The sequence below is a fragment of the Acanthisitta chloris genome, unplaced genomic scaffold (assembly GCF_000695815.1).
Source record: "Acanthisitta chloris isolate BGI_N310 unplaced genomic scaffold, ASM69581v1 scaffold21188, whole genome shotgun sequence".
Classification (NCBI taxonomy): Eukaryota; Metazoa; Chordata; class Aves; order Passeriformes; family Acanthisittidae; genus Acanthisitta; species Acanthisitta chloris.
Window position 1 is genome coordinate 22,021 of NW_008686802.1, and position 10,653 is coordinate 32,673.

Consider the following 10,653-nt stretch of genomic DNA (forward strand, 5'->3'; position numbering starts at 1 on the left):
CCTGAATGCTGGTAAGAAAAGGAGCAAGTGTAAGAGGAGTTGCTCTCCTGACCCAGGAATGATGAAGCAGCTGAGAGAAAGATGCAAGCAGCCTCTGCTACTGGCTGGGGCCAGAGGAGCACAGGTTCACCCCCGTGTCCACCACCCTGAGGAGAAGCAGGAGGTAGCAGCTGAGTGACAGAAGTGGGACAAAGTGTGCTGCTGAGCATGGCTGTGGGCTGATAGATGAAACATCATTAGACTTCACTTGTATGACAAGAACTTTGGCATTTTAACACTTACACATGCTAATGTGATCAACCCTCCACTATGAAAACTGACCATTTACCCTGATGCTCTCTTTTTCATCTTTTATCCAACTATTTATCCACGCAGGAAGACTGCCTTTTTAAGCCTTTGTTGTTCAGACAGGTTCAGGATGCCTAAGCCTAAGGTTATCCCTAAGGAACCTCTTAAGGCCTGCCTTCTACTCCCATGGAGTTCTCGTCCTTACTCTCAGTCCCACCATCCCTGTCAGGTTTGTATTGAAACAAACCAGTCTAGCCAGGGCTCAGGTTCAAATGGTGGTCTTGGCAGAAGTAGGTTTATGGCTGGACTTGATGATCTTAAGGGTCTTTTCTAACCTAAATGATTCTATAATTCTAAGTGATCCAATGTGGCTGTCGATCCCACCCCAGTACCCAAGCCCTGCTCTCCAAGCCCAGCAAGCAACAGACATCTGTTCTCCCAAACACAATTTCTGCCTGCCTAAGCAACTTGGTTTCCTAGCATCACATGTAAGATCTAGAAATGAAACTAAAGGTGTTTGTTGCTTGCATCATATTTGTGATTTAGATATACCATATTATACATATAACAGCCCAGTAACTGACAGAGGTATCTTTAGTGTTCTGCTTGGTTATGGGAAGGGAAGAGCTAGATAACATCATGCACTCTAGCTACACATTTGTTAGTTTATCAGCCCAGAAAGAGAAGCAATAAATACCTGATTGCTGCCCACTGTGGACAGGTTTTCATTAAAACAGCTGTAACATGGGACTGATTTTTGTTGTTGTCTGCACTTCCTTGCAACATTCAGAACAAAATTTGCTATGTAAAACTAAGCCTGAAAAACCAATTCTCACCTATACAGCAATATCCTTTGCATTCATTTTACAATACAGACACACAATAGCTACATCTTCAGTATATGGGAATGCAGCTGAAATGCACTTCTACCCCATCCCCATATGAAAAGGTCCAGTCCTATAAGCAAGTAAAACATACCTCCAAGAATCATACACTGGGAAATTCAAATTAATGGAATGCTATACTCAATTGATTTTGTGGTCAACAGAGTCATGCCGTATTTGCATAGAGCATGAAAAAGCTATCTGTTTCACACAGGGCTGTAAAATCAGCAGAATTACAAGTCTTAAATGAGAAAGAGAGTCCTCTCAGATGCTCACATAAAAAGCCAGGAAGTAGAAATATATAAACAGATGGTCTTGAGATTTTCCTATTACAAACCGTTTTGGCAATATACAGCTGGAGGAATGCCAAACATTTGTCACTTTGACATCGCTTTGCTCTAAGTAATGGGATTTTGGTACTTACAAATGCTGAAACACGCCGCAATCTCAATCAAAATTATCACTAAAGGAGCTAGTCACATTTTAGAATAGGTACCAATCTTACAGCAGGATCTCAAAAGGCGTAAGGAAAACTATTTTTAATTTGATGCTTATTTATAGATTCACTAAGAGTCTGCAATAGAGCCAGAAGATACAAGCAACTTCAGGCAGGCTAGGCATGCTGACATGGTTGTTGACACTGTAAAACTGAAACTCACCATAAGGGTAAGAGACTAAATACAGCATCCCACAGGATGAAGACATCCTCCATTCCTCAAGGGATCATTACCCATAAACTTTTGTCTCCATTTGCAGGAAGACTGCAAACAAAGGAGCTTTGAAATATGCATTCCTCCTCTTTGGCTGTTCTTTTTTTTGTTGTTTTGTTTGGGTTTTTTCATTTTTTTAAAAAGAACTGCAAGTCTTAAAACATTCAGTGCTTAAGGATATCTTATTTTATAATTTGTAATTCTCATTCCTAGCAGGTTTATTAGAAAGGGATTAGCTAGCACAGGAGTGCACAAAAGATGTCTAAATAGAATTGGGTGGGCACCTCATACAGGAGCTCAGAGCAGCACATGTGAATGCACATGTATAAAAGAAGAGCTAGTGTTAGCACCTGGACAACTGGAGCTTTTGAAGCTCTTGGATTTATCTGTGCTTCCACATTTTGACCTGACACAGAAACTGGAAGTGAGGGCTTGAGCTAATAATTTAATGAATTTATAATCACCAATGTACAAATATTTCACTTTGGAAGAGGCAGAACACCCTCAACCCTGACATTTATGGGTTTTGAAGGAAAAAAGATTCTAAAAAAGGAACTCACAGCACTTGCTTTGTATTATAACTGCACAAATGTAAAGTGCATCAGTACTCCAGGTTCTCATTTTACATTAGGTAAATGAACAATGTAATGACATGCTCAATTCCACAGCTGCAGGTGCCCCTAACTTCATATCAAAGTGCACCACAGAACAGAACCATAGCAGACTCAAAAGAGAAACCTGGGCACAGAGCCACATACTTTCCATCCTCACCAAGTTATTCTTCCAGGGTATTCCAATGTGGGAAGTGAAAGAGAGCTATAAAAACCTCTGGGTCACATAACAGTTGAAGAAAAGAGAGGTACAGAGTGGGCATTAATTTCATTCTGCACGATGGTGTGGGGGTTTCAATACCAAAACTTCTTTCAGAATCTGAATTTTGGCTTGGGTTTCCAAATTATCTTGTTCAGAGCAAAACAGCTAAGCAATTAATTTTAAATTCATAGGAGCAATGCTAAAATTAAAAATACGTATGAGAAGTGAGAGTACTTACCACTCAACAGAAGACAGTACTGAGGAACCTTCCCCCAACCAGAGCTAACACTTCCTAACATAACCCAAACTATGGTTATAACTTCACAAATCATAGCCCATACAAACCAGAAATGGAAAGAGTTTCTGTGTTCATTAGTCTGGTTATATGCCATGCAAAATTAGGACATCTGTCCCGTGATGTGAACCTTTCATATGAGAAACCTGCTTTTAAACCCAGAAAATAACTCCTGTCCTTACTTGTTATTGGTGGGTCCTGTTGCCAAGACATCCGATTGCAACTTTGGGAAAAATCCTTGTTCGTATTTCCCTTGGCCGATCTTCATATCGAGCAAATGTGGGTGGATGGCTGTGTGATCAATCTTCATCAGCCGCTGCTCGATGGACTGGGCTGCAAGGTACAGGCACAGGTGAACAGGTACCACATGGCACATGCCACAACTACAGAAGTGGCCATGCTCAGACCCCTGAACACCCACAGAACGGTTAGAGTGTGACTTCAGACACAGAAATCTGTCACTTACAGAAGTGAGGACACACTTGTGCTGTTGTTTTTACGTTTTGCTTTTAGTTTCTTTACCCAACACAACTAGCACTGGCACAAGCAAGTTAGCTGTTAAGTGAGCAGGGATTTACAGGAGTCTATGAGATGCATTATGATTTGGCAAGAGAAGTGCAATCTTTCCCTGCAATTCCTTGTTTGGTTTTAAGGCTCCTTCAGCAGAAAAGAGACCTCTGAGGCTGGCTGCACCCCTCTGTGGGGCCAGGCACCCTGCTTTGCCCGGGACGTGTCTCCCTGGGCAGACGCATGAAGGGGGACTGATACCTGAGTTTTGCAAACATCTGGCACCTAAAATGACCCTGCTCCTGAAATCAGATATGCCACTGCTGAATGACAGGCCTTCAAAAAGCATAACTAACTCTAGCAAGGCCTGAGTAGCATCAAGATGATCAACAGATGCTTGGAAAGAGGGGAGGCTACCAGAGAGGGCTCCCTGGGAATCTCAGCTCAGCTGAGACTAATGCGCTTCAGTCGTTCGCTTCAAGGACACGGGGGTTTCATCTCAGATCTTAAGCAGGATGAAAATAAAACCTGTCACCCTCTCAAGTCAGATGCACTTGTGAAGGATTGGGGAATGGAGGTGTATGGGGGAATTCAGCATTTAATTAGCAACTTGAATATTCAACTCTGTATAGCCCATCCATTAATGAGCAGGCCTGTTCTCTCAGCATATCACAACCAGGGAATAAATATGCAAAATGTGGAAGCTATATTCATTTTCCACTTGTCAAGAACAACATAGAACTCGTTTCCTACTCTATAAAACTGTGATGGGAAAAAAACTGTCATAAGATTTACATACATTATCATTAGAAACTCAGCAGGGTTTTTTTCCCCTCTAAAAAAAAATAAAAATCACTTTGTATAGTTGCATTTTGGAGAAAAGGAGTGGGCAGTGTGGGGTCAGAGGGTTTGAAGGATTCCAAAAATAGGAGGTTAAACAAACAGGTGCTGGATCAGTGCTAGGGTCACATATACTGTGAATGGTAAATATGAAGGAAAGTTGGTATTACTATCAGTTTGCTCCTTTTCACAAGAAAGAAAATGAGGTTCTGGTGCCACAATATCTGCCAAAACTAGATGCTGAATAGACAGTCGACCTGAAAATTAGAATTGGGTTTAGATAGAAAAAGTTAAGCAGACACAGATTTCTCTTTGCTCCATGTTTATAACAACTAGAACACTCTGAAGCAGTTAAACAAAGAAAAACCCCATGAGAAATGTGTTTGCCCTAGTTTATTAATATGTGTCCCAACAAATTATGAGTCTAATTTCTCTGTATTACTTAGAAATGAAATAAATACTTGCTATAATATTATGTAAGAAGCCTGAATATAATTTGGAAGCACATCTTGTGACTATAATGGAAAAAAAAAATCCAGGTCTTCAGTACACAGTGCATTGTTCATTAACACTGAACATCTGTTGCTGGAGGTACTAAATATGCCACACAGGACTACGTCCCCAGCATACTCTGCTGCTCTAACCAAATGGCCTAAGGCAATATAAGGTCTCATTATAGGAAGGGGGAGGCAAGGCCAGTGGAGCAGACACCAGGACTCAGCTCCTCAGTGTGGCTGGCACTGGTCCCACCACCATGGTGAAGGAAAGCTCTCCTGGCAATGGAACAGGAGCTGCCCGAAATGAGAAACTCTGAGCCCAGTTCCATTGCTTGGGTTGTGTTTATTAAATGCACCAGCCCAGGAGAGCTCAAACGGAAGCTCATGCTGTTTCCACTGCTTAAAAGCATGCTGAAGTTTTTGCTTAGGGGAGATAAGGACACTGCTGAGTCCTCCTCAGGTAGCTCTTAGGGCTTCCTCATCGACTGCAGTGCTCAGATGACCGAGGACTTATATTTCTTTGTGGCTGACATTGTACTTCTGAATATTTTACCAGCCTGTCTGAACATACCTGCTTCTTTCAAAGTGCTGCATTTCTGATAGCTGGATGTCCGCAGTGCAGGGGCTCTCACATTATAGAGCCTTAACTTCTCAATTCGGGAATCAAAAACTCGTAGAAAAGGGTCCTTCTCTTCCCACTGGGAGATTATCTTATTGTCTATGAAGGTTGCAAACATCTGTGTTTCGATGAAGTGTGAAAGGAATGGGAGGTAAGGCTCGGGTTGGTCCGAAAGGAAAGAAGCCTGAAACACAGAACAGTTCATTAGCGCCATGTTCCCACCTGGCACTGACGTGTCGAATCATCCTGCAGTAGAGAACTGATCCAGCAGCCAGAGGGAAGGCTTGGACAAGGCTTCCCCACCACAATGACACCTCTCAGAGGTATGAATCTGTCTACAAAGGGATTTGGTTCACAGGCCACCTCTTTGGTCACAACTGTGAGCAATAAGCAGTCAGGGAGGCTTTGTGACAGCTGAAGCAAAGGGAATGTGGAGTTGCTGAAGCACTGCTCATGTTGCCAGTTTTTTCAAAGGAACCTAGCAGCTATCATCCACAGGAACAAACCCCATGTGATGTATGGCAGAGCACCACCACGTGTGCCCACTTGGAACCTCTAGTCTGGGCATCCCTGCTTAGGGCCATATCACTTTCTAAGGTGTCATACCTATCAAAGGGTGTACAGTGCTCTTCAGCTAAGGCTCTTTTTTGACTCTACATCGGGCATTTAATCATGAATTTCCAATTAGAACTGATGGTGTGTCTAAGTCTCTAACTGAGATTTGAAAACCGTAAACTTAACAGCCCATTTTATTGGGCACTAGTAGAGATTGCCTGAACAACCCCCTCCTTTTGAAGGCTGCGCTGCCTGAATACAAACAAACCAATTTAAGGCATGGCAGCATTGTTTTGATCAAAACCTGACTCAGTTCAGCATATAGTGTGTTCCTCACTGTTTATGCTTATAACATTCTCCTTAGAGAAGGACTTGTATCTGAAAAAGCTGATGGCTAAGAGCACTATCTACTTTGTAGGGTCGCTCAGAAATAACTGCGCAAGATTCCAAACATTTCTCATTCCTTTTGCCAGCCTACCATCCCTGTGTTTCCCTATTTCTAATCTTGATGACCTTTTCACTCCTGTGTACACACTACAGTGGAGTCATAACAGCACTCTTGTACCCTGACAAAGTGATAACCTTCTTCTGAGCAACACTCCCCATTCCCAAAAGCCTTTACCGTGAGATTAGGAAACATGAAAGACTGGATTTGGTTTTTGTCTCGTTTGTGCACCTCTATTCTCTCAGCAATCAAAAAAAAGAAAGAAAGTCACTTTTCATTGCTACCCTTCCACCCAACCCACAGGAGCAGCCCCATAAGCTGGGCAGAAGCCTGCCAGTTTGGTTTGTACAAGCTGGGACAGCTCTGACCAGCTCAGTGTCTCTGCACCCATCTGCACTGGCAGGAGATCTGGCCCTGTGTAATGAAAATGGACAAATCTCTCGGTGAGGCAGATGAAGAACGGCAGACTAAAGAGCACCTAGGCTATATATACACAATACAGCTATTCTCCCTCCCCCTCGAACACACCCTTAGATGGAAAAAGGAATACACAGCTATCTTTACTTTGTCAAAGTTCTGCATTTGTTCCCTGTTGGTCAGCCACGACTCCATGTCGGGGGCAGCCTGAATGACGAAAGCCTCGTAGTCTGCGAACATCTGCGTGAAGCGGTTGGCGAAAACCTCGCGAAGCTGCACGTTCAGTTTGTAGTCCCTCAGCTCCAGCTCCTCGCATGACAACTTCTCATCCTTCTCCTTCTCTGTGAGGGGGGTCGTGATGGTCATTTTTTCCTTCGTCACGCCTGTTCTTTTGGCCAGGGCTTGCAGACGGGCGATCGTCTCGTTGCCTTTCAGCAGCTCATACATGTTGAGAGCGTTGCTGGGGATGTTCCCATTCTTCTTGTCATTCACCAAGTCACTAAGAACCAAGTTCTTGAGTTTGGTGGCGCTGTCGCTGCAGTGCAGGTTGCCCTCTGGAGGAATCCCAAACTGCAGGAGAACCTCAGAGATTTCCTGGATAAACTCCAGCTTGTTGGGGAACTGGGGGAATTCCTCTGGCAGTTCGATGAAATGGTTATCAATGTCTACAAAGCACAAGTTTGCCTGAAATACAAAGACAAATTTCAAAATAGACACTCAGCACTGAACTGGCTCCTGTAGACTTATTTTCCCAAGGTGCTTCCAGACAGAAGGGTAAGTGCACACATATGCAGGAGACTTGAGCTGAGGGCCAACTGGATGACAATGATTTAATGAACAGATAAATTCTCTTGCCCTTTCCTGTTCCCCCAGGACTTGCAGATCCCAAACTTTCCAATACGAAAATCTGACATCCCCTCCCAGAACACCAATGACACATCATGAAGCACAATATGTAAAACCACTTCTCAGCCCATGTAAATACCCTTTGTGTGAATTATTACATCTCAAGAGCACATTTATTTTACCAGGACTGTACTGCAAGAAGCCTCTGTAGCTTGCTATAAAGGAACAAGATGTTCAGTGAGAAAGACGACACTGCTATGATCAGAACTACAAAAGAGGGTCTCATGCAAATCCTTGGGGATCATGGCTGAGTATAGGTTGTCCACTGGAGCCCACACCCTATTTCCCCACTCCCCCAAACCCCTGTTTCCATAGAGGCTTTTAATCTTGGCAATTCCTCTGTCTGAGTTAGAGTGCTCTTAGCTTTGCTATGAATGGAGATGGATCTTAGCCTGCAAGATTAAAGCTAAGTGAAGACAGTAATCTAGCAGAGCAGATACTTTTACTAGGAAAGTGTCAATGGCGGGATGGAAGAACCCCACATAAAAATTAATTACATTGCTAATGCACCCTCAGGAATAATAGCAGAATGAAAAACAGTAATTGATCTTCTGAACTGCGGCTTACATCTGAAATTCGCTGTCTGAGTGCACTGTGCTGAGTAAAATCTTAAACCAGGTCAGATTCCCAAGGTGCTGAGCTCTGACGGGTTATACCCTGGAATAAAGCTGCAGAACAGGAGATGCAGAAACCCACAGAGCAGCAGCAGCTGGTCTTTGTTGGCCTGACTTGGCCGTTAGCACAGCTCCTCTGCCTTCTCCGAGGCACTTTTACTGTTCTTTACTTCTCACCAAACACTGCAGACTCATCTTCAGATTATGTGAACAGAAAGGACTTACTTTCCTCCTTTTCTGAAGAGGTTAATTTTTCAGCAGAACAATACATTCCACTACGAACATGTTTATAATACATTGGACATTTCAGGGACATGTTTGACATTAATCACATTTCACATAGATACTTTAAAGGGTATTAGGATTCACTCTGTAAAGCAGAAGTGTTCCTTCAGCTCACTTTTTCATATTAAATTTAGTCTGTACAAAAAAAAGCATTTCTTCACACAAAACAATTTGCTTTATTTAACTATACAGCTATTAGAGTTGTGGTATGCGTCAGTACATTTCTTTAGCTCAGGGACTGCCTTCTTATCTATCAATATTTCATTTCAAAGGCTTTTTAATTTCAGCTCTGCATATCATTTACAAAATTTAAAAAATGAGATTTGGATTCAGAAAACCCTTGGGGAATTGGTCTTACTTCTCTCTTCAAAAGCATCTGATGATTAAAGTTAACGCAGAGAGATTAGTAACCTTAAGACAGCGTGATGGCCAGTTGTTAGAATTTTTATCTCTGGCAAACAAATGATTTATATTTAGAGCAAGAGCCTGAAAAGCAAGCCCCTGGCCTGAACAATAAAGGAATGCTAAAGCAAACAGCTTCATCCCTGCTAGCATGCTGAAGGATTTTTTATTGTCTAGAGGAATTTGAGATTCAAGATCCTCCCTGCTCAATATGCCTTCCCTTCTTTCCCTCTCCCACAGTTGCTGGACCTGTGGTGTTCATAAATGCTGATATTTTTCACTTATTTGTTAAACATCACGGGGGGGAGATTCCACCCCACTATTAGTCCTCTCCCTGGTATTTCATTTATTATTCCAGTGATACTGCAAGCCTGTCACATTAAAATTTTAATTTAAGGAAAATGACAGCTTAATCTGCTAACTAAAAGCATGTGACTAATAATTTTTAAAGTCACAGTAATTATGTAACATTAGCATGGTTTTATTGAGGAGCATAGCTAGGTACCAGCTCTGCTTCCACACCAATGCAAATTTCATGTGCTTCAGTATGGTATCCATGAGCTAAAACCTGATTTGCAGTCACAGGGCAGCAAGGCTAAGTCACCTGCATGTAATACCTAAAACAGACACTTATTATATTATATCCCTCCACTTCCACACACCAACTCCCCCTTTTGCATATTCTCCTCCACTGCTGGTCCCATCTGCCTTCTCAGTGAGATCATGTATTTGCAGGCCTTAGGGACTCTGCCCCCAGGAGAGGTCCCTGCACAGAGCTGAGCTCAGTGCTGCCACTGTCCAAACATGTTACTGCCATATGAACTGCTCTATTCTTGGGGTTCCCACTGATTTTAAGAAGAAACCCGAGTTAAAAAGCATGGCATGCTCTGGTTTCAGTCATTACCTTGAATGCAGACAGACTAACCATATCCCAAAGATTGGGATCCCAAAGTATGGTCAGGTTAAAATGTGACGTAGTTTTAATCATCTTGGTCAAAGGAGAAAAACCTCCCGCTTCACTCTCTACCACCACCACCTAGGATTTTAACACCTAGATTAGGAGGATGACCTCTCCTCCCGTTTTTTTTCTAAGTGGACCACAGACACAGTATTAATGCAAATCTGGCCTGCCTGAGGCCAGGATGCTGGTTTGGTAACAGATCTCAATGCAGCCAGGAACACACAGGCTCTGCTCAGGATGGGATGAGGCTGGCAGGACAGGGCAGCAGCACAGGGACAGGTTTATACCATCTAGCAACTGCACCTCAGATCCAGATCCACCAGACCATCCCTGAATTAAATGCTCTTTAGCTCTCTGTCAATAGGACTGTGACACTGACAGAGTAACACAACCTGGTGAAGATTGTGATGTAAGGGAAAGCAAAGACACTTTCAGCATCACAACAAAAAGCAGAAGGAGAAGCATTTAGAAGTCAATACGGTTAGTGGCACTCATTAAATTCAGAAATGGACCAAGAAGGGCTGTGGACACTTCCCCTACTATCTCACTCCTGCTGGCAAACAGTCTTCACAGTGCCAGAGAAGTCTCCTAACACCAGGCATGGCATTTTCCAGC

At 42.9% G+C, this 10,653-nt stretch overlaps 1 protein-coding gene across 1 annotated transcript in view; it reads right to left on the minus strand.

The window, feature by feature from the left end:
- Positions 1 to 10,653, minus strand: part of DENND5B (DENN/MADD domain containing 5B) — a gene marked incomplete at its 5' end in the record, with an annotated part of 48,627 nt that overhangs the window by 20,504 nt on the left and 17,470 nt on the right. The window contains 3 exon segments of the mRNA XM_009080344.1: positions 3,173 to 3,323; positions 5,406 to 5,637; positions 7,018 to 7,554. Coding sequence (XP_009078592.1) covers positions 3,173 to 3,323; positions 5,406 to 5,637; positions 7,018 to 7,554 — 920 coding nt within the window.